Genomic DNA, 24,758 nt, shown 5'->3' with positions numbered 1-24,758 from the left:
ATGAAAATGCCTTTCTTTTAATGTTGTTAGTAAGATATACAGTAGAGAAGAGATCATATTTGGGTATTTTTTTCTCATTTGATTTCATTTAAGTTTTGTTAAGTATAGTTTAGGCTGTAAAGACGTTTCTTTTATAGTGATATTTTTTTCCCCAGAAGCCAATGTCCCAAGGAAATACATTGTCAGACTATATGTATATTCTCTTAGACATTACTTCTGGAATAAAACTATTGGGTTGTGATTGCCTTCAGCTTTTCTGAGACAAAAGATTTTTGGTTGTTTCTCAGGCAAGATTTGCGAGTGGAATTTGGTGCCAGTCACAAAACAGAAGAGTAGGTGAAGTCCCAAATTGAAGCAAAATATTTATTTTCATGGGGCATGAGGGTGTGGGGTGTGTCATCTTCAACACAGAGCAAATTTTCCAAAGGGAACACTTTGATTTATTTGCACAGCAGACTAAGTGAGCTTTCAAACAGCTATAGGAGAATATCTCTTAAATTCTGTAGTAATGACCTTCCATGTGAGGCAGGAAAAAATCTATTGAAAATTATCCAGTGTCATCTATTGAGCATTCTGGATAGCCAAACCCAAGTGTTTTTTAAGTAATTTTTTTCTGATTCCCTGTGGCTATTTTTATAGCAGAAATAGTTAAAAAGGAAAATGTATTTCAGGAATCATTACATGGGTATATAATGAATTAACTTTAGAGCGAATCCCTCCTTTTCAAACAATCTTATATTCCAGAAGAAGAAAGAAAGAAAAAGAAGCTGAAGTTAAAGAAAAATGAATGCTCAAGCTGAAGGAACATGCCAAGCAAGAGCGAACAGTTTACAGTCAGATGAAGATGTGAAATGCCTCTGCTGTTGGGCTTGTCCAGAGGCTTTATCCTCAGACTGGGTGGGCTAGGTAGAGGCCAGAAGTCTTGGCTGTCCCAAGACAATCTCTATAGAGTTCAGTCCCTTTAGACTTCTAAATACAAGAAACAGTCCCTACAGAATTCTCTTTTGTGGTTCCGAAAAAAGGAAGATGATGAATGGGGATCTGAATATATAAGATTTATAAAATATGGCATATTATTTGTTTTTTGAATGATAACCATATAGCAGTGATAACCAGATAGCAGTTTCAACTAAGATTGCAGGAGTCAAATGCTTTATATTCAGTAATGTCCTATTTCTCCATTGTCATTTTAGACTGGAGTGATGATTGAGCCTCTGTAGCTTCAACACCAGTTAAAAAAAGAGAGGGGGAAGAGAGAAACATTGGAACATTGGGAACTAAGATTCTTATAATAAGAATTATCTTAGGAGATAGAATGGGAAAAGCAATAAATATGAGCATATTTGCAAGAACTCCACCTCAATATTTTCTGAAATGCATTATTTAAAGCCTATTCTGAATCAAGTCTTGATAGTATTAATAGCGTAGGAAAACTCAATTTTTGTTGTTGGAAGAACCTTAACAGGAAGGTGACATTTATTTCCAATTTTATTTTAATTCTTGCATTGATGTATATTTGTATATATTTAGCTCCCAAATATGAAAATAGGTCTAATAGCATAAGGTCCTTTGGGTGTTTGAATGTACTGAGACAGAAAGAATGAGGAAAGAATGGAACCGCCTCTCATGTAAGTATTCCAGTAACAAAATACTCTTCAGATATTTCAGTCCACCCTGTTTGTAGTATTCTGATTAAATTTTCTAAGTCTCTTTTCCAGCAAAACAGCACTGGGGACATATTTTCAGCCCAAATTGGATTTGTAGCAGAAAGAACTAAGCTACACAAGTGCGCTTTTATAAGTGGGCACATTTGTGGTTAAATATTTTAGCCAAGAATTACATTCATAATCGTGCTAGTAGAAAGTCATTATAAGACTATGTTTTGTAGGTGATGTTTTGGGTTTCTGTTATACAGATGCTTTGCATTGTGGTGAGAAGTTGAAATAGGTAACTTAATATATGAAAAAGGTGCTGTAAATCAATGGAGAACTTAGTAGTGTATAACTTGACATCTTTTTAAAGGCCAATTGATAAGAAGTTGCAACTGGTTACCTTTTTTGGTTTGTTTGGGGGGTTTTTTTGGGTTATTTTTTGGTTATTGTTCAATTGGACTGTGTCCCTTAAAAATGGGAGATAAAAGTCATGCTTCTTATGTTGAAGAATACAGCAGAAATTAAGTTCTGCTGTATTTTGGCAGTACATTAGATTTGGAGGTGTCATTTTAGGTTGTGAGGTTTTTTTGTTTCAGTATGTTTAGATATAGAATTTTTTCATTAAACTGAGGATAATTTAAAATAACTTTAGTGGATGAGTTTAAAATGAAACAGAGAGGATATCCAGAGCTTATCTCCTAGAATGGTTAGAACTTTATTCTGGCAATCTTCATCACGGGATTTTGTATTAGAAGTTTGATACTACTCCAGGGATCTGGACGATTGCAAGTGTCTGCTTCCATTGTCATTCTAATTATGAAGCAGAGATGTAGTTTTGTACTCAGGTTCTAGCATAAGACTTTTATATATTGCCAGAAGTTTGTACTTTTAAATGTTTTTGAATCTTCCTTTCACAATCAATTACAGGGTATGATTGCAGGGATCAATAATTAGAAAATTGCTGATGAATATATTATCTCAGCTCTAGCATACTTTTTTAAATGGGATCACTTTGTTAGCAAGTATAATCCAGCACCAAAGTTAAATTCTTTTTTATAAATGCTGTTACATTGGGAATTGTAACCAACTTAGTTAATGGGTAGTGGGATACAATTGGAAAGGCAGTTAGGATGCAGAAGGTATTTTGAGATTTGCCAAGAAAGCAATTTCAGAAAGAAGGAAAGTTACACTTCCCCCTCTTCCTCCACACAATCAAGAGGATTTTCCTTTGTGTACTTCTGTTTTTAGTGCAGACTTTAGATGTAATTTCTGCATTGTATCTTATGTGAGGAGGCTTTGGCTGGTGATAATAGACGTTAATACATGTGCTCTTCTCAGTAGACCCAGGAAAAAGGACAAATCAACTGTACCACATAAATTGTGAAAGATAAAAAAAAATTGTATAGAGCATTGACGTATTTCGGTTTGCCACAGCAGGGTAATTCCAATCAATGGTATCTATGGACTAGAAAGCTCCAGAAACAACTGTACAGTTAGGATCAATGTATTCATACTAGGTAATGTAGATGTCTCCATCAGCAGTAAAAATAAAAATTCATTTCCAAAGAAGCCTGTTTTCCATTCTTATCTTTATCATAGTTATACTCCTTCCTTTAAATCCTACACTTAAAAATAAGATCAAACATAGTGTTCATGTTTTCTTCTCATTTCGTAACTGTTTTCTTGTTTGACAGCATTTGTGTAAAAAGTCCTTTTCAAGTAGTAAATTAATTTGGATAGAAAGCTTCCCACCTGAATTCATTACATGCTGGCAGTTTAGATAAATGGATATTATGGTCTCAGCATATTTCGGCCCAGCACCACTGTGCCTATTTGCAAATGTCTAAGAAAGTGATAATATTCCTATCAGTTTCAGACTGCTAAAGAAAAAAAATGGGGTAGAATTTCTTATTTATATTTATAGGATGCCTGTGGGGAAGACAGCAATGCTGTATATGGCAGTTTGTGTGGACATGTGGTGCTAAACATATATTAAAAAAAGATAACAGACCTTTTGACGTTTCTGTGTAGAAATATGGAAGAAAAGCCAGAGTAGATCAGAAATTGACAGTTATGCAGGAGATGCATTTCCAGATTTCTTTCTGAAGAAATATTTCACAAACTTACAATTCCTTTCAAAGTTGGTAATCCATCTTTAATTATTTTGTTGATTTCATAGTTGTATTTTACAAGGTTGATGTAATGTCTGCTTCCTGCCAACATTTGATATGGACAATCCACTTTGTCATTGCTTTGATGAAACGGCAGGCTGCTTGTAGTTGCAGTACTTCGGGGGGTGTGTTTGTGTGTGGGAACTGAGCATGGGTAAAGGCTTATCAGTTGCTGAATGCCACAGTTTAACAGCAAGATCTGTGGGGAGCTGCCAGTTTGTACCATGGACAGAATGGGAAGTGTGTTCAGTGCAGTTCAGTGGATGGGTGTTTACATGTACCTGCTTCCATACAGCTATTTCTTCTATTCTGACTTTTTGAGTGTGCCTTTATTGCCACACGTACACTTGAGAACATTATTTTGATACCAGGTGTCAATTAAAAAGAGTTTTGGTGTTCCAAGCTGTAATTGGGACTGCTGGAGTGCACGCTTCCTCTCTTTGGGGTCAGGGAGCCCATGCTCCACCATGGCTGATGCAGACAGCCGTGGCACCCAGCCACCGTGGTGCCATGGTATCAGGGGGCTGGGGGGCACAAGAGGCTTCTGCTCATTCAGCAAAGTCAGTGGCTGCAGAGTATGTGCTTTGGGATTGTGTGACATGGATCCATCCAAAGGTTGTCTGTCCTAGCCCAGGCGAGCATCTCCTTGGCATGACATACCTTCAAGCAAGTGTGCAATCCTAGCTGGGGTTGTTTAGGTTTAGTTATACATAAATGACTTAAGTACCTTCTTGAATCTGTTCTTAGCACTACAGGCTGCCTTTTGACAGGTTTCTGTGAGTTTACAGCAAAGAGCGGAAGAGAATGTAACTTTTTTTCTGTGGAGGCTGGGCACTGAGGGTGTTCTGGCTTCAGAGTAGCATAAGAGATTTTGAATATTTTTTTTTTCCCTGGTGAATGCAGTACATGGATAGGGATATTTAGGCCAATTGCTATGGAGGAGTTTAGGTTACTATGCAAAGCAGTATTTATTAATAACATTTACATATTGAAATAAAAAATGTGATGCAATCAAAATTGCCTGCACTGAGGATTAGCCTGATCTTTGGGGGGAAAAGCATTCCAAGACTGAACACACATGCACACACAAGTGGCAAAATCTTTCTATCTGTAGAAGGCCTTTTCTTAAACCCTTCTTCTTTTCCAAAGAGGCAAGTCAGTGAAGTAGAGAAGTAGTGACAAAGTATTTCTGCAATGTGTGATGAAGCAAGTGGGTATAAAGGTTTTGTAAACTCATTGCAAGGTATAGAAAATCAATGTACCTACTCTATTGTGTTACCCAGAAGTATTTCAGTGAATACACTGGCCGACAAAATATACTGCAAGTGCCAAATACATTTAGAAATAATGTACTCTTGCTCTTAGGGTCGTTGGAATTTAGGTTGCACAACATTGAATACTGTGGATGGCATTTGGCTATTCCAATGGACGATCCTAGTTTCTTGTTTTAAAAAAATCCTTTTCTGGTGTTTACATCTTGAGTGTTGATTCAGTTTGGATTATATTTCTTTCATGATAAAGTATGTATAAACATTTTAAAAAGGTGTGGCACAGTCAAGTGTTTTCATTATTTGTATGATAGGTTTGAACATCTATTCCAAAGTATCAGGAGGCACCTGCAGAAGCAAAGTGGGTTTATAGCACCTGAACACATTCCAATTTGTGCAATTAAGGCAGTTTACAGAGCGAGAAAGAAAAGAGTATCACATACTGAGGTTTGATGTCTTTTTCACAGAGGACAAAAGAGTTTTGATTCTTTCACTTCAAGTTTTGCCTAACTATTGTAGGGGAGGAGGTTTAATGAATCATTGTTTAACTTTGGTACTGCCAAGTATTTGACCATTAAATAGTCTGAAATGTGTACATAGCACTTTGGTGACAGACCCTTATTTAACAGTGATTAATTGGCATTGAATAGTTATTTAATTACTTCGGAAGAAATCTAACAACAGTGTGTGTTCTGATTAAGTTATTTGATGTAAAAACAAACATAAGACTGCTGAAGAGAGCACGTCCCCTTTTGCAGCTTGCTGCTAACTCTAAACACTGTGTGGAAACCTGAGTGATTGAAATAGCAGATACTATTCACCAGTTTGGATGCTGTTGTAACAGTGACATACTTAATTCTTGATGTCTTAAAAGACTTTTTTTGTTTGTGGTTTGGTGAAATTTGACTTAGAAGTTTTAAAGGTAGTATTTTCTTTTTCTTTAGTAGCCCCTCTCTGGGATAAGTAGAAGATGTAGGTATTAAGGGAAGGTATTAAATTTTTTTGTGGATTGGATATACTGGACTGATCTAAGAATTACTGTTTCTTGGCATGTATCTGTATCTCAAAGATGCTTACTTAAAGAGTTTGGGGTTTTTGGAAATGTGAACTATGGTGGCAAGGTTATGTTGATAGCCTGTAAGTTTAGGAGAGAAGGATGTAGAGGTTTCGGAGAGAAAACATAATTTTCAGGGTGAGAGGGTAGGTAAGTTGTGCAATTCCTGCCCTTCTTGAGTAGCAGGTGCAACAGTGTCCATAGTCTGAAGAAGCGTTCTCAAAAGTTAGGTTTGCAGATTCTGGAAGAAGCTGTAGTCATAACTGTAAGCATTTTGAGTCCTGACTCCAAATAGGTACTTCAACTTTTAAATCTGGAATGTTTTCTCTTGCATGCTTAATAATGCATAAGCAAGTCACTGATTTACTGTTCTTCCAGTAAGTGGAAACAGTTGTTTCTTCATACCTTGTGAAATAGATCTCTTGTACTTGGAGGCATCCTTATAAATGAAGCAATTGCTTTGAATGCAATACTATAATAGCTGTGGGGCATCTTGTGGATATTTCCAAAGCATAACACTTCTGCTTGAAGGTGCACTGCTGTCCCACATGGTGAAGGAGCTTGCTTTAGTGAGTTACTGTACCTTCCTTCTATGTAGAGCATGCTGTATAAAATGCCAGTTCAGTTACATCCATATGGAGAGGATCTGAAATGCATCTCCAGAATTTTATTTTCTCTTCTCCTGTCTTTGAGGTAATAATATTGAAAAACAGCAATGGCAAAAATAAGGCTAAGGCTTGTGGGTTTGTCACTTGCCTTTAGCTGTAGAAAATTATTAATGGTCACCAGATAAACAGTACAGGATGGAGATACAGACCTCTTAACAAGAAGCAAAATATTTTCCTGGCCTTAATGACTTCAGGTGGCATTTCCAGAATTTCTGTGTGCAAATGTGAGAACCCTGGGCTTGGTCTGGGGTCTTGTGTGGTGGAAAAGGCTCTCCTCCAACCCGTGCTTCCAAAGAAAAACTGCGCAGCCTCTTGCTGTTCGGTCTCAAGGCAGTTTATTGTTGGTTATCTCAAAGATTGTCTTCTCGGGCTGCGGCTGCTTGGTCAGTGGCCCAGGCAGAGGCACACACACACACCCTGACATCCTCTCTGTCTGCTGTCTTCTTTGTCTCTCCCCCCACTCAGGGCTGCTGCTATCTTTTATATGATATATTACGTATTACATGTTTATAGTTTTCCCCCAATACCTACTACCTATATTACCAAGTGCTTTTCTACTCTAAACCAATCTGTGAGTGCCAACATCACCAAGAACATGGAGGCAAGGAAGAAGAAGGAGGAAGAACAGGATTAGCCCACTTTCCTCCATCTTAGAACTTCTGACCCCCATGTACAAAGTAAAAACCCCCCTGTACAATACTAAAAAAATTTCCCCTCTGTTTTGTAACTACTTTTACTATACTATCTAACCCTTTGTGACTGCTTGTTCCACCTCCAAAGTTGGTAACTCATTCCATGGCTCAAACTCAAAATCACAGCTGTTTCCAGCCGCCTGCCAGGGTCTAGAATGCTTCTGACCAAGGCCTGGAACCTCTAAAAACGTCTGAGAGACATTTTGAGTTCCAACATGCAAACACTAAATAGACTAATGTTTCAGTAATTTGAGAATTCAAAAGCAGTGAAGTTCTGCTATCAGAGAATCACTTTAATGTTTATTTAGGAAGCAACTGATTCATGTTGCTGCTGTTTAATGGTATTATGTGACTGTGAAAGATTCCAGTTTTCAAGGTTTGTCTTTTTCAGATACCATTTCGTTTGCTCACTCAAATTTTAGTCAGTGTCATTTTACAGAATCACTGTATTTACATTTTAAAGAGGATTAGGCAGATTAAAAGATGTTTTCATGTTTTCTTGATAACATCAGATTAATTTCCACTTTCCTAGTGGCAGCTCACAGAACTGTCAAAACAGAGGCTGTAGAAACACTGTTATATTTAACAATTTCATAAGGCAGGTGAAAAAAATGCAGTTTTGGCAATTAGCAGCATGATTATCTCTGGGAACTGGAATGCTTGATGGTAACATGGAAGAGACATGAAACCAGGGATTGCTGAGGACAGCCTGGCTAAGTTTTCTGTCATGTCCACGTTGCTCAGAGAACTTCACGGGAAGAGGAGGAGAGCCAAGTCACTCTTAATGTGCAGGCATTGCTCGATGGCTGGGGGTGCCAGCATGGGGCTGACCTTGCTGTGGCCATGGAAAAGGAGCAGCCTGAGTGACCTTGCTGCCTCCTGGCAGTGTCACATGGGATGGCCTTTGCGCAATGGCTTCTTATATAAGTCTGAAACCACTACAAATAAAACGTACTTGGGGTTAAAAGGCAAAAAGGTGATTCTTAGGCTGAATTAAGGTGGGGTTTAGCTCGCTATGGGAATAATCCTTTGCCCTTGTGTACAGCTCGTCACTGGTGGGTCTCACAGCTTTTCATGGAGGGGCTTAGCACTGTCACGTCTCCTTGCTGTGCTCCTTGCTCTGTAAAATAAAATGAAGTCACTCAGAAGGCAAGTGACAAAGGTGTGAACAGATTTCTAATACCCTGAACTCAATCTGTTATTCCACCTAGTTTTCCTTGTCTGCCCTTCGTGGACATGCTGCTAAGGAAACCTCTATCAAACAGGAAGCATTTAACCTCTTCAAATTATTTTCTTTTTGCCAGAGAAGTCTTGGTTCATTTGAAAATAACCTAGAATGTGGTATTTAAGGATATTAAGAAGCCTTAGTGACAGCGTGTATGCAGCATGCTCTTGATCAATCTTCTGTGACCAGTCTCCATGAAAGAAAATCATGGCAAAAATAATCTTTTTTTAAAAATTGCCTTGGACTTTCTCCTGATGTATCTACCCTGATATAAGTAAAAGGGAACATCCCCACGTGCTATTCCTAGTAGAAAAAAATGGAAGAGATTTTTCTGAATCTTGTGCTGTGGTACACCCTTCCTCTCTGTGTGCAGTGCCTAAAAACAGGATGAACTCTGCTGTTGGCTGCCTGAAGTAACTGCCTTGGGTAGTGAAGTACTGCAGAACAAGCTCTTTGCCACCAGTATCTCTCTTCAGAGTCATGTCCCAGACCTGAGGAGAGGATGTTTTCTGTGTCGTTTGATGTGGAACAGAAATTCCCTTGAAAAGGAAATGAATGAAAAAGAGCTGTGAGCAAAGAACTTGCATGATGGTTGCCACAGAAGTTACTTCAGTATCTCTTATCTCTAAATTTCGTTGCCAGCGCACTCTGTGGAAACTTTAAACTTGCTTTCAGTTTAATGAGCTCTTTTGAAAAGAAAAAAAAAGTCTTTTGTTGCCAGTGCAGTGAATATGTTTGTACCAGTTAAAAGTATAATTGAATCAAGATATATGCAGATAACAAAGCAATGTGAATGCATGTATGGGCATCACACACCTTAGTAATGGCCAGATTCCCACCCCTGGTTTCGTTTCTTTCCTGGTGAGTAGAGATACTGATTAATAGAGAAAGATACTAATCCACTTATGGGTGGCAGTGCTGTGACTTTAATTATGAAAGAAGTCTTGATATAACTGATTTTTTTCACTCAAGTAGAACTTGGGAAAATAGAGAAATGTAAATGCTTCACTGACAGCAGATTAAAAATCGTTTTATTAGCTTTAATAAAGATCAGTATTGTCAAGGTTTTGAATACGTATAAATGTAAGGGTGCATGAATGCATATCTATCTCAGATTTTACTTTAGAAATGCCTGCAATTTGAATCCATGTATAATGTTGAGGGGTGAGAACAGAAATGCTAAAAAAGATCAGTTAGATCATCTGTGATCTATATGAGACATGCATGCCCTAGTGAGTTTCAGTCAAGGATAGGAGCAGATTCTGGCTGAAGTTGCTTGATGAAACTTGCATTAAGTTGTCTGAACTGTAAACCTTTACCTGCACATTGAGCATGTGTGTTTCACGTGTTAAATTCTGTTGGAATATTACCTTCAAAGGCCGTTTAATTTTTTTTCTAGCCATTTAAGTAAAGGTTTTATATTTGGGTAGAAGGCAAAAAAAAACTATTCTAAAAAAACTATTCTTCTTCAAAATATATTGCAGTGGTTGTAGAAGATTCCCTTCATGGGGGTTTCCAGAATTGTTTTTATTTTTGAAGTCTAGCTGTTTCCTTTTAATTGTTTTTGAAGTGGTAAAACATGGATCTTTTCAGGAATTATATTTACTTCCCTTTTGTTTTTCTTCTTAACCCTGTTTCTATAGGAAGAATCTTAAATCGTTTCTCCAAAGATATTGGCCACTTGGATGACTTGCTTCCATTGACGTTCTTGGACTTTGTGCAGGTAATTCAGTTGCTGCTGTCAAAGACTTCTGCACTGCAATCTGCATTTAGACTCCTGTATGCTTTGCTGAAGATCAGCTATTTGTCACAGATGTAGCTGAGTCGAATGAAAGTACTTGTTTGTGAAAGAAAGGTGCGGTTGAAATGTAATGTGTCAGTAAAAAGCTAACATGAGTAATAACTGTGGGTAGGAGTGGCTATACACAGTTTGCTATTATGTCAAGATTTCAGCTCATAGCAGCTACATGCTTGGTAAATTGCTCCTGATTTGCCTTCCAGCAATCTGGCAAGCTTATTGCTGTTATAAGAAATATGTCCATAGTAAAGAAACAATCAGCTCACATGAAAAGATAGCACAGATTAACCTAATTACATGTCTACTTCCACAAAGAATCAAATGCTTACCACACCATTTTGGATTAAAATAGGTGTGGCTATTTACAAAGAAAAGATTAGTAGTAATAGGGTGAATATAATAGCCTTAATAGGAACAAGTGAAATAAATTGCTGCAGAAAAGAAAGATGGACAAAGCATGGAGATTTTGATAATGATGAAATGATAAAGGATTACATGTGACATCAAGGTAATTTTTCTGTTGCAGTTGCTGTTAATCTTTCTTGTAAAAAATTGCAGGAGGATAAATCTGAAAAAGAATGATCATACTGTATGAAAATAACATGAATCACAGAATACACAGAATTGTGGAGGCTAGATAAAAACAGACTTAGTGGATTATCTGGATCCACTTAGTGGATCACACCTGTCATGCTGAGGTCAGAAATGTTTCTTAAGGTGCTATTACTAGCTTTGCTTCATCTCTTAAGATAACTTATTCAGGATCTAAACCCTGTTTTGACTTACTTAAAAATAAACCAAAGACATTTCAGGTTGAGCAGTTTAATCATGTTGTTCCTGCTGAACTCCTAAAAATAGGAAAAAAAATTATCCCAAAGAGTCAAAATGCCTATTAAGATGAAGTAGTTTTTGTAGTTTAGTGAAGCAATTGGAATTGAGGTGTATGTTTTGTTTTTCAGATTTTTACAGTGCCACTTTAAATGTTGTTTTGGGGAAGAAAGGAATGTGACATATTTTACTATCAATTACAGAAATTGTTGGGTTTTTTTTGTGGGAGTTGCTTACAGTGAATATTAAGATTTTTAATTCATGGCCATTTTAATTAATTTAAATTCTTCTTGAAAGTGCAGTATGGTTTTTCTATAAAAACACTTCATTTTTTACTGTTTTACAGATTCCAAATTTTCTTCAGTCTCATTAACTGTCTTATTAGACAGAATATCTTACTTTATTTCATCTGTCTTGAGACTTTCCGTGCCTTTCTTTTTGACTGGAAGTTCAGTTTGTCCTGTAGTCCTTATTCTCTTCTCTTTGCATACGGTCTGCATCCACAAAGTCAAACCCATCTGTCCTACACAGTGTGCTGCTTGTCCATTGGGCCAGAGGGGCTTATATGTGCATCAGTGTGTCCCCTTTACAGCAGACTGCACTATGTGTGTTCATGCTATGTACTGCTTGTGGCCAGAGCATCCTCTGGGTCCTGTCATCCTGAGATAAAATTATTAACCATTTTCTTTAGTTCTGTATGTTTACAATAATAATGTGAGAGTTGTGTTGCAAGACAACGTGGTGGTTTTATAGCAAGAAACTGAGTGGGTGTTTTGCACGCCCTGGCATGTGGTTTAAAGGCATGTGGGGTTGTCTGAGGATGCAGAATTTGCTGGGAAAATGTTACAGAAGTCTGCAAAAGCAAAGGGAGCCACAATTGGTGTGATCTTGTCCATACTTCCTTTTGGGAGCAGACCCTGAAGCAAACTGTCTTGAGAATTGCACTGTCTTACTTTTGACAGAACAAACTGATCTGCTTCAAAAGAAGGCTGAGAGTGTCCACCCTGTGTGTGTGGCTCATGGTACAGAGTGTACAGAGAGAATCATCTACCAGCACATTGGAAAACCTAGTTCCTTGACCAGTGTATAGATCCTTTAGGCACTGTGTGCTTTCTGAAACTGAACTGGTCTGGAATGAAAAAGTGAAGGCTGCTTCTCTAAATGTGATTGTTTTCTTCTTTCAAGCTCCTACTGTAAACCACATTTGTCAAACATTTTCCTTCATCTTGGTTAATTTATGTGGTTTTTTTAAAATTGGCTATTGAATTATTTGTCAAATTCTGGATTTTGTTTTTTAAATGAAAAGTTCTTTCTTTCCAAAAAACAAAGTAGATTTTACAAGTCCAGTAGAGTATTAAAAAGACACTGTGTTTCAAAGCTTGCCTGCTCTATTTGCCATCAGAAAAGAAAATTTAGGATCTTATTGTTGATTATTAATGCAGTGCTATCCATAAGAAAAAAACACTTTCTTCTTGGTAGGTTTTCTAAAATTTACTGTTCTTGATCAGCAGGCTTCTTGCTTAGCAGATGTTTTTGAAATTCAAGAGCAAATATATATTTATTTCTGATTAAGCAGAGATTTTTACAAAGGATAACAGTTATCAATTATGATAGAGATCTTTTGTTGCTTGTTTTGTTTTCAGGTGTCTTTTACAACACTTCTTATAATCTCTTCAGGAAGAAATATTTTCTCCTTTCTAAAAACAGTATTAGCTGTATATAAAAGCCCTGATCCCATCCATTATGGTTGATTCTTTGAGAGACATTTCCCAACATTCATTGTTTAAATGGTTGTCAGGAGGAATCAAGTGAAACTTAATAAACAATGCAGTAACTGGTTCATCTTACTTTGTGTGTAGAAGCTTTCCTTGAGCGGATTTGCATTGAAGAAGTGGTCGTTTTTCAGAGTTATTGCGAGGATCATTGTGGAACATTCCACCCTTTTACTGTATTGGCAAGTGAGTGTATAATTTCAGCACAAATAAATACAATGTGATTGGACGTCCAAAAGCTACAGTATGAGCCAATTTAAATACCAACAAATAAATAATTGCCATCTTCTAGTTTCAAGAATTTTTTAATTGTACAAAATACAGCTTTTTAAACAATGCTAAAAGTTGATATGATTCTTTTTGAAGTAGGTGATAAGATTTATACACTGCACTACAGCCCTAAATGAGCATTATTAGTCTAGACAGCTAAACTGGACAAAAATTAATTCTTTGAACAGAAAGAGTTTAATTTTTTACATCTTCCATTGAGTTAAGGAGAATAAAGACTCTCTTCAAGACAGTGGATAGTCTCTGTACACTTTCTGGTTAACGCAGAGATAAAAGGTATGTGGTAAGCAGAAAAATGCATCATGAACCTTGTGTTTTCTTTTGAAAATTTGGTTAGATTTTACAAAACCATTGCTTTTCAATATCTCCCAAAGTAGCAACTCGCATTGTGTTTAGAGTTTTCTGCCATCTTTTCATTCTTTGGTTTGAAGTGCACCAAAATATAACACACCTGTCTTGAGAGATTGAAGGCAAGAGAAGCAGTCCTCACTGGAAAGCAGTTATTTTTTTCTTATGAATTTTAACTGCAGATGAGGCATCTCATGGTAGTGCAGCTGACTGTGTTTTTGGAAATTAGTGCTGTATCCACAAGGTTTATGAGTTAAAAATAAGTCTCTTTTATGAGAACATGTTTATGGCTGTGTTTGACTACATGGCTGGAACAGAACACTGTGAAATAGAACAAAATATTGAGAAGAAACCAAAGGTTAATTTACATGTTTCAGCTACGATATCTTTAATGGTGCATTCAGAGTCCAGTTTGAAGCTCATTTAAGTAAAAAAAGACCTTCAAAATCTGCAGTCTAAGCCTGAGTCTTATCTTCTGTAATGAATTCTGGCTGACCATAAGGTTCCATACCAGTTCTCCTAAAAATGTAAACTAGAAAGCAATGCCGTGTTCAGTATGACACTTGTTAGTTCGACCAAGAATGGCATTAAATTTGTTTGTAAATTCAGGTAGTAATCAATGTTTCTAGGTTGACTAAAATAGTCAAAAAGCTGAATTTACTTGTTTGGTGAAAATGTTGGGGTTTTGGCTTTTTTTTTGTGACCTTACATATTTTTAATTATTATTAGCCTCTTTAGCCTCAGTCTGCATCTTGTTCTCTTTTGAAATTACGTGGTTTTAGCAGCTGTTCTCCAGCTAAGTTACAGTCTCCTCAGGTAAAGGACAACTTGTGTGAAGGCCATTACAGTGCTTTAAAACTTTCTAAGACAATTGAAACATCTACTTTATTTAGATATAAGTGTCCTGGCTTAACCTCTGTGGGAGTATAAGATTCTGTTGATGTGGACTTCATTGGTAGGTGCGAAGTCTGTAGTGTAAAATTGTAGGCTTGCAGGATGCTTTGGGTTGGAAAGGAGGTCAAAGACCGTCTAGTTCTAAACCTCCTGCCAGGGACAGGGACACCATTTACTAGACCAGGTTGCTCAAAGCCTCATCCAACCTGGCTTTGAGCACTTCCAAGGATGGGCATCCACAGCTTCTCTGGGCAATGTTTAGCTCAATGCAGCACTAATGAAACACAATGCACTAATTGGGGAAAAGGTCAGCCAAGAAATAGAATAAAATTTTTAGGGGTATTAGGAATTAAAATGAAAGAGGGACTATTAGTAATTAAGAATCCAATATATTTAATAGAGGTTTATGCACATTAGCCCAGATATTCCTAAGTGGCCAGTATTTTGGATGCTGTATTTTTGAGAGCTCATCAAAGGCTGAATCATATTCTGACTCAAGACACATCTGCAGAGGCGTAACATCTTTAAACTCTGATCTCAGACTTTGCCAGATGAGTACCCAAACTGATAAACTACTGCTTGAAAATTATGACTGTTAAACTGATTGAGTACATAGGACAGTGAAATATATTTCAGGCTTCCTGTTGGTTTTGTAAATTATTCCGGTAAATTTTAAAGGGATGGTTTTTTCTGTAGTTTCTTGCCCTTGTAATTTTTCAGTGATCTTATTACTTGTTAACAGAGTTGATTTTCTGCTTTAATTTCAAGTGAATTTGAGTAATTAATGTTATGGCCCCTTCATTTTGATTTCTTACCCTATATTAGATTGAGGGAAAGGGTAAAAAAATCATGATGTGTTTTGTTTTTGGAGAACACTGTGAACATGTGAACTATCTGCAGCTGCCCTTGAAAAAGGGCAGTGATTTATTGAGGAAAACTGAATTGCAAAACCTTTTTCCTCCCCAAAATCAACAGCTTGACTGAGTTTAAATAACTGACTTTTCATATCCTTTCATCACACACAAAGACCTAATCCTGAGACTACTTGAGCCACCAATGTAGGCTTGTGGCTGAGACCACCACTGAATGTGCCATTCCCTTCTCACTACACACAAAACACATTGACTGCAGCTTTATGGAGTGAAAATAGTGAAGAAAAGGAAAATGTGAAGGAGGTGTCCACAGTCATTTCTTAAAAAAAAAAAGAGAAAGGGGGGGAAAAAAAAGCTGCTGCATCTGGATATTAGGAACAAAAAGTGCCTCAGACTGGAATAATAGCTTGGGTCACTTGCTTTCGTATGTGCACAAGAGTGGAACTGCCGTTCCTTGTTTCAGTACCACTGACCCCTGCATTTTATTGTGTGAGGATGTCAGGGAAAGTGTGTAGAAGGAATTTGAGGATCTTTTAGTTTAACAATAACGTTGTTATTTTGTGCTTTCTGTGAGAGGTGGGATTCCTGAGGAGTTTGTTGTGTTGTTTTTTCCAGTTTAGCTGAGTTTAGTCTGTATGCATGTGTGAGCTTTAAGAGGCATTTTTCTTCATTAAAGAATAATTCTTTCTGTGTGTTTGCATGTGTGTATTCAAAATATGATCAGCAGTGTGTTGTAAGAAAATAGCCAGTAGTGGGATCTGTATTAAATGTCAGTATACTCTGTTGAGCCTGGTACATACTGCAGACCTGTGGCTTGGATACCTTGGATGCTTTCTAGCTTCTCTTCTGCTGAATCATGGTAGTTTTGCTGTGCTGAGGTTTAAATGAAAAATAAATAAATTAAAGAAACACAAAACAGTTGCCTGGTAACACTTGACAACTGAAACCTTACAGAACTTTTTCTTGCTGTACCTTTCCAAGATGCATATTAAGGGCATCTGACTATTGCATGATGAAAGACCAGTTAAAACCTAAAAAAAAGTAATAGGGGTATATATTTTTTCATTGGTAACTTTTGTGCTCTAAGTTCAAAAAAGGTTAAAATTATCATTGTAATAAGATCCTAATTTTTGCTGTGGTCATGCAGTATTTGGACGTGCTTTCCATTTTGGTATTTTTTTTTTAATAAACCCCACTGTCTTGTTAAAAACAAACAAGCAAATAAAATAAAGGGGTGGGAAGTAGTGGAGGAAGAGGAGGCTTGGGTTGCATTTGTGTCTCCAAGACCAACATGCAGAAGCTGTGAGTTTAGCCCAGACTCTTCTCTAAGTAATGAAGTTTTTAATTGACCTTTTCTTCCTCTGTCCTTGAATGCCTTGATTGTTAAATCTTGGTAGCCAATTAGTCTTGTTGATGGTGACCAGCAGTGGGAGATAATCTATGCCAAAGCTATTGCTGTTCTTTATTTTGTACCTGTCATTACATTCCTTTGAATGGAAGGGTGAGTGTCTTGTATCATACAGACTGCATATTTACTCAGATTGGAGGTGTGTGTACAGGATAAAATGTGTAAAGTCTGGAGTCAATGCTAATGGGTGAATTCCAAGTGTATTTATATATGGACCTCAGTTTTCCAGGGAAGGCTATTCTCACTATAGTGGCTACATATCCCCAACCTAAGCCTTTGCCTTACCCTTTTTTTTTTATTTTTTTTTCTTTTTATATTAATTTGTAGAATTTTTATAAGAATAGGTATGCATGCAATTCTCCACACATTATTGTCAAGACAGCAGAGATCAAAGCTGTAACGAAACTAATTTGTGTAGGAACATAATGTAACTGCTTTGATATTTAGAGTGTTTATTTACTTGGTATTAATAAAATTTGAAGATGTAACCCTTTATCTAACATGGAAAAGAAGTTAAAATCATTCTGAAAATATGGGGTTATTATGTTCCTGTCCTCTTGATTCCTTTACTGCTTTTCTAGTTTTTCTTAACTAATTTCCTTTTAGTTTTTGCACTACTGCATTTATCTGATAAAAGTAGGTCATAGTTTTGTACTGGGCTCCTCTCATTTTCTCATTGAAAAATAAAATACCGGTGGTTTGAATATACTGCTCTGAAAAATATAGTTTTCAATTAGTGGAATTCTGTCCTCTCTTTTTTTTTTTGCCTTAGAGTATATGAGCATCGTGAGGTGCAGTCTTTATCCTAATTTCTCTAACATTTGATGAGATTGAGGTGTAATGGTAGTTTTTCTTGCAGTATTTTGATAGTTGAAACTTGTAAATACAAAATTACAGTCAGGTTTAAGTAATCTCTTCTCCAAATGGACTTCTCTGTTTTCTTTATCAGATTACTTTCAATGTATTTCCAGATAATAGAAAGCAGGATAGTTGTATGGCAGTGCAATGAAGTTCCCCCTGTTCTGTGTGGTTTGGAAATTTCCCCACTTTGGTTAAGGTGGAATTTGTAAAAGTTCCAGAAAGAGATTCTCTTCATTTGGGGCTGTTCATGTCTGTTGGAAGGTATTTTCTCGTTTGCTTTTCTTTGTGTGAAAGAAGGAAAATAAATATTCTCTAAGTGTATTTATGTATGCAAGTGAACTTATTTTCTGTCGTTTTCTCCTTTTCTTTTTGCTCTTTCTTTGTGTATATACTACTGCTGTTTTTAGTGCTAGAGTGGGAATTTTTATTACTATTTTATAGGTATTTTGTGAAGTATTTGATAGGTTATAGGTTTTTGCAGGTTTATTAGTATTTCCCTGACTTTGTAAGCATTATCACAATCTGTCATTTCCGTGTCTCAGACTGGTGATTAGTTTTAAGACTTCTGAAAATCATTAACATTTGTAACACTTTACACTAGCTAGAAATATTTTAATTCTGCTGTCAGTCACAGAGTGTAACAATCCTGTTCCAAATGGTGATAAGTACAAATCTTCTAGATTGCCTTTAACTACTGATATACTATAGATAGGACAATGTCTGCTTACAGACAAATTAGGATTTCGCTGTTTGGCAAAAGGATTGGAGATTTCACTTTTGATTCAAGAAGGAAGGAGAAACTTGGAGGTAATTTGAATTACTAAGCCATGTAGCTGACACGTGTGTGCTAAATCATTATGCTTATTTATACCCAAAACAAACATATGGGGCAAGGAATTATCTCTAGCAAAAGTAAAGACTTCATCTCACAGATATGTTCTGCCAGGGTTATGTGTGCATCTGCACAGTATAAGAACTTTTCTCTTGCTGAAGCTGATACTATGACTACTTGGTCAACTGTGCAGCTGATTTGAAAAGTCTAGACGAGTTTATTTGTCAAAAGGTAGAGGAGATTGCAGTCTGGGCAGTTCTGTACAATTACAGATGAGAGTTCAGGTGGTAACTGCATGTCATATGTCTTTTTATTGCATCTTTTTATTGCATCTACATTACAGGACATTTTTGTATTGTTTAAAATAAATTGATTCATTTGGATTGTACTCCTGAGATACAAAAGTCTGTGTATTTAGGCTCCTTCAAGGGCTTAATAATACCTATTCCTGCACAGTGGAAGAATTGGATGCTGAGCTATTTCATTTTATTTCACAATCACATCCCTAAATAATTTTCTTAATTGTTTTTAAAATCAGTCTAATGTTTAAATAAGCAGAGCTCTCTTGCTATGAATGTTACTTGTATGCTAATATAAAGGGCTTAGATCTCATAAAACTGCTGGTTTTGGTAGTTAATTCAGTTGACCCTTCTGTCAAACTCTACATAACACTTAGAAAAAACAATTTTTCAGTTGTCTCACTAATAGTCGGGATTGTGGGATCAGATCAAACTTAAGTATCAGTTACTTTTGTAAGTGTTCTTTTGTTGACGGTTTGTGATAAATAAAGCTTCTGAAGAATCTTCCTCATGGTTTGCTGCATATTTGTAGCGCATAAAGAATGAGCTCACACAACAGTAGATGGTGTTTATTCTCTGCCATGGGATTTTCTCTTTACTCACTGGGTCCTGGACATGCACAGAGCAGCTGAACTGGCTGAAACCTGCTGGTGGTGGAGTGAGGCTTGTGCAGATTAGTTTAAATATGCTGAAAGCATCAGACCACTGCTCAGTGTTTTGGAGGTGAGTGATGACTAGATGTCATGTAGTACTGAAAAATTGTGAGTCAGGAGTTTATTTTGAATAGGAAAGTAGTAGTTTATAACTCTATCAAAAGTGGCAAAGCTCTGGGGAAGTTAAGGGGAAAAATGTCAGGGACGGGTTAGAAAGCATTTTTTGCATATCTCCTGTGAAAGAGTTTCTGAAGGAAACAGAAGGTAGTTTTATTTCTTTGGATAGCTGATGTTGTTGTCTTTAATAGTTTTCATTTAGCTGTGGCAGAGAGGCTGTTACGGTGTTTACAGAAAGATAGTTCTTCATTCCATCTAAAAATAAATACATGAATAGCATATTTCTAAGTAGCAAGAACAACAATAAAATGCTTAAAAACTTGTAGTTACTGTAAGGCAGAAGAGCTGTGTTACTGAGGAATTGATACTCTCCTTAACAGAACAGCCCACAGTTTGAATGTAGTACAAAGCTCTTAAAGTTGTTGAAAGACCTAGAATTAACGTCTGGTGAAAGTTAGACTTGGCTGAGCAGAAAAGGTCATGCAGTTGAAAATGAGGTATTCTTGAGGAGGGTGCAGAGCTGCTCTGGCATTCTGGCCATAAGGAACAAGAGACCTGAGGTAGGAAAGTACAGAGACAAAGTTTGCAAAACTGTGACTTGGGGTGTCAGTGTCTATGGTAAGCACAATTTTGCTAAACATTTTAAAGAACTGCAAAAGAAAAAAAAAAGTGCATAGCATGGGTGAAAAGGTGATAACATCATCATTAGCTCAGAGGAATTTCTCACAGGAAGAGTGGACAGTAGTATTTCAACAAGTAAATTAATGGACTAGACCATAACATGAACTAATGCCGTCAGAGTTTTTTCTCCAGCAGTGGCAATAGGAGATGCTGTTTGTGTAGGGCATGAGCTACTTTTTGTGATTCTTTCCCTGTTTAGTACCCCAGCACTCACAGTTTGTACTGGGGGTGTCAAAAGGCCTAACTTTTCCCAGCCTAACTTTTCCTAGTCCTTCTACTATGTATTTTTTGCATCATTTTGTATTGGCCTGTAAGATCTGCCTCCTGCATCCTAACAGCCTGAAAACTGAGGTTTTTTGTTTGTTTGTTTTTGTTGTTTTGTGGGTTTTTTTTTGTTCTCATTCTATGTATGTGTTCTCCATAATTAGCACTGAAATAAAATCTGCTTTCAAAAGGGTTTTTTAAGAGGGATAAAACTGAGACAAAAATCAGTGAATCAGCCTCTGCTGGTAAAGTGCTGAACATATGAATAAAGGACAAAATAGGAAACATACCACTTGTAGGAGTACTAAGGAGTAAAATACCGATTGTTGAATAGAATGGTTTGATGTCATAAGGCTCTGTGCTCAGTGGGGCTGTATTGGGCTTATATAGCTGGGAAAACATCATGGAAATTACTTCTAAGAGGTAGGAGAGGAGCAAAAATTGTCAAGCCATTCTTAATTTTCCTTTAAAAATATTGGTTACGCATCAGTGAGGACTGACAGAGGAGATACAAAAATACATTTTTCTGGGAATCTTGAAGCAAGTGCAACAGCCAGCAAAGCAACCGCACTTGGCAATGGTGGTAGATGTTGGAGGCACAACCCCTCTAAATTTATATGATGGAAAATAGATGGTTTCTGCTACCTGAGGAGTAACTCTGGGAATGTTGGGTGATGTCAGACATTTTTCTGTAGTGTTTCGGGCAGGTTCTGGCAAGAGCTGTCAAGAAAGCAAAGCATGTTCTACCCTCACTGATTCCTCAAGCTACCATGCAAAGTTGTGCTCGGCATCTGAGTGTTCGCAGGAAGATAAAATGTATTTTTCATGGTACGAAGACCAGTGTAGTTTATGTGAATAGCTACTGTGTGTGCACTTTTTGTTCCTTGAGAAAAGAGCAGTATAAGAATATAGCCAAGGCCTATTCACAGGAGAAGTGACAAACAGCACTGTTGAACAGCAAAAACATATTAACTCCTTATATTATTCATACAGGAAGATCACAGTAAAGTTATAACTAACTCCTGTAACTTCAGGAAGAAGACCTCACTTTTCTATAGATCCTCATTGCAAAGACTTGCTGCCCGAATTGCTGAGAACACTTCTGTGCAGATGTGCTTAAGGGACACAAGATGCAATAAATGAGGAGCACTTCAGAAAATCAAAGATCCTGTTCAAGATTCTGCTTCTTATAAGTAGGAAAATATATTGCTCACAGCCATTTACAAGAATGGCTATTGGCACTGTCATTTTGTATTGGTATTAGTTTCCATGTACAGTGGGTATGAGCAGGAGCTGCATGCCTAGGAAGAGGCTGTAGTTTTGGCTCTGATAAAAGCTGTTTTTTCCATGGAAAACCTGTATTAGCTAACTTACTACCGAGGCTGAAGAGCCCTGGCAGAAAACTTCTTACATGAGTGAGGATAGGTTATTCTTAGAAAGGAGATAGCCTATATATGATGTACAAATTTAGTGTGGAGTTTTAAGAGATGAGTATTTCAAGTGTTTGTCAGAATCACCGAGTCCAGAGCTTGGTTATGTGTCTGTTTCTAAAGCATCATACCTGAAAATCTCAGACAACATATAGACTCTGCTTTTTGAAAGCTGCTGTTACAGTCAAGTTTTGCATGAGACAGTTAAGCCTCCTGGCCCGGGGTGCCCAGAGAACCTATTTCTATCCCTTCTTGTAGAGTAAGAGATTACTCATGATAGGATGCTGTTTGAATATGAGAGTGGTGGCATTGCCAACATATTAAAGTAAAAACGCTTTTTCTTATAAGGTCATTTGTTAAAGAGCAATTGCACAGTTCTCTGTGACCTCAAACAAATATTAAGGCTTCTCACTTAATGACAAAATGCATGCCAAGTCAAATGAATGAGCCTGTTGGTGGCACAGAAAACATTTGCCCTGAGGAGCTCAGTATGTGCTTGTTCACTTGGGAAAACAGCGATCCAGAGGGACTGTCTTGTAGAGATGAGAACAAATAGGAGGTGCTAGCATTAAGGATGTGATTGGAAATTTTGAATACATTTCTGGCAGATGTATTCAGCTCATTTGCAGTGACATACTTATTTAGTTAGGTAACGCCTTGTCGACTCATTGCAAATAACAGGATTGAGAGGAGATGAGAGCATCTCGGAGGACGTAAGGACAAACTTGCTCTTCTTGAAGCTTTTAGAGCTGGAAGTATTTAGTTCTTACTTTCTTCATTCAATTTATCTGAAATTATAATTTTCATTTCTTCTCCAGCTGTGTCTTTTTTTCCCCTTTCAGTGCATTGGTTGTCATGGTCTTTAAATCCCATATTTTTTCATGGATGCACATTTTCCTAAAGCTGAATAAACACTGATTGAGAGCTGTCATTCCTGTCAAAGATTGATGTCCTTGGTTGCTTCAGAAAAGGACCTTGTCAGATATGCCACTTAAATATTGTATGTACCGTGGTTTTCCTGTACTGACAAATCTTCATTGCATTTTTGGTGAAGACAAATGTGTTCCTGACAGTTTGATGCAAGCAGTAGTGTAAACAGCCATATATACTTACTTTTAACCTATTCCAAAAGAAAATACATAAATTTTATTTATAAAGCAGTTTGAAGACAAGACTGCTCACCTCAATGCAGCTTCTTTAAGCGAGTAAAATGAAGTAGAATTGTTTAGGTGCTAGTTTCTCTTTAGATGTTTCCTGTGGCTTTTTGTAATAAAGGGGAAAAATGCAGAAAATCTACACTGTGGTTCTGGGTGGAGCTGGCTTGAGTAAAATGTTTATCACTCTGATCTTCTCATTGCAATGTCATCTTCCCAGGGAAACTGGTCTTCTGGTGTCCCAGTGTAACCAGCCACCTGTGCAGTTTTTCCTTAACAGAGATGCAGGTCAGTCAGTCTGGACAGTCTGGTTTGAAAAAGTCAGCTTGAAGGAAAAAAAAAAAGCATTCAAGGATAAAGAAAATGTCAGAACTGGATTAAGAATTGATTGTACATGCAGTTATTTGGCAGAGTCAACAAGGAAGTAATTTCTATCAGGGGTAGGGGTGAAGTAGGAGGAAGGGTGATGCCAAGCAAGTATGAACAGAGTGGAGTTTTGTAGTTTCTTGAAATGTCTTTACTTCAGACAGCGCAGCCTGACTTAGAGTGCCTGAAGTTAATGCAGTGAAGGTTCAAAATGAAGTTGTGGACATGGGCCTCTGCTGTGATTAAATGAGTATGGCTTTGTGTCAGTTCTGTGGGCTAATATAATCCTTGGGAGTGTATATTGGGGCCCAGGGAGTAGCATTTAGGAATTGGGGCTGAGTAGATGTACTTGGCTTCTGCTTAAGTATTGGTAAAACCAATCCTGGAATGCTGCAGTTCTTGTGTGGGATTTTACTGTAGATTTGGTCATCAAAATTTAGCCTTGATGGGCTTTAGATGTTTACTTTGCTGTAGTCAGAGGACCTCAAGTAAATACAGTTAGTGGATTGTAGCAAAATATTCAACCATAGGGTCATTAGGTATGCACTTAAAGGTTAGATGAAGTTACCACCATCCCTCGACGTGTTTAAAAGATGCACAGACCATGCTTAAGGACATGGTGCAGTGGTGGATTTGGCAGTGCTGCATTAAGGATTGGACTCTGTGATCTTAGTGTCTTTTTCCAACCTAAAAATTTTACTACTCTATTCATCCATTTCTAAACTGTTAAACTAGGACAGGAGTTCCAGCATGTAGGCCACATCTGGACTCCCACAATGAGGTTTTCAGGTCTCAAATCCCATCCTCTGGGCTACTCTCATTGATTAGAGATCCTACCAGGTCAACAACTGCAAGTCCAGAATAATGTGGTTCCTATGGTAGTAGGTCCTATACCATGATTTTTTGTTCTGTGGTTGTGGTACAGAAATACCTGTTACTCCTAGAGTAAGACCTGCTTGAGATAGAAACTCCAGAATATCACTCTCAGCATCTGTAAGAATAATGGAGAAGTAGGTCATCAGATGGTGAAGGGAAAGCATGTTTCACAAGTGAATGTGCTGATCAGAGCATTCATTTCCCTAGAGGGTTATAGTTGGGCATACGTGCTGCAGTAAAAGAGATTTTTAAGGAAAAAAAAAGCCACAGTAAATGGAGTGACTGAC

General features: G+C 37.3%; 1 protein-coding gene across 4 annotated transcripts in view; it reads left to right on the top strand.

Moving 5' to 3' along the window:
* Positions 1-24,758, top strand: part of ABCC4 (ATP binding cassette subfamily C member 4 (PEL blood group)) — a 136,616-nt gene that overhangs the window by 65,593 nt on the left and 46,265 nt on the right. For all 4 annotated transcript variants that reach the window (XM_085581334.1, XM_085581345.1, XM_085581324.1 and 1 more), the window contains one exon: positions 10,374-10,453. In XM_085581334.1, the coding sequence (XP_085437460.1) occupies positions 10,374-10,453 (80 nt within the window). The remainder of the gene's footprint in view (positions 1-10,373; positions 10,454-24,758) is intronic.

This window comes from Lonchura striata, chromosome 1 (genome assembly GCF_050655825.1).
Source record: "Lonchura striata isolate lonStrDom1 chromosome 1, ASM5065582v1, whole genome shotgun sequence".
NCBI classification, from domain to species: domain Eukaryota; kingdom Metazoa; phylum Chordata; class Aves; order Passeriformes; family Estrildidae; genus Lonchura; species Lonchura striata.
This window is presented reverse-complemented; position numbering and strand designations above follow the sequence as displayed.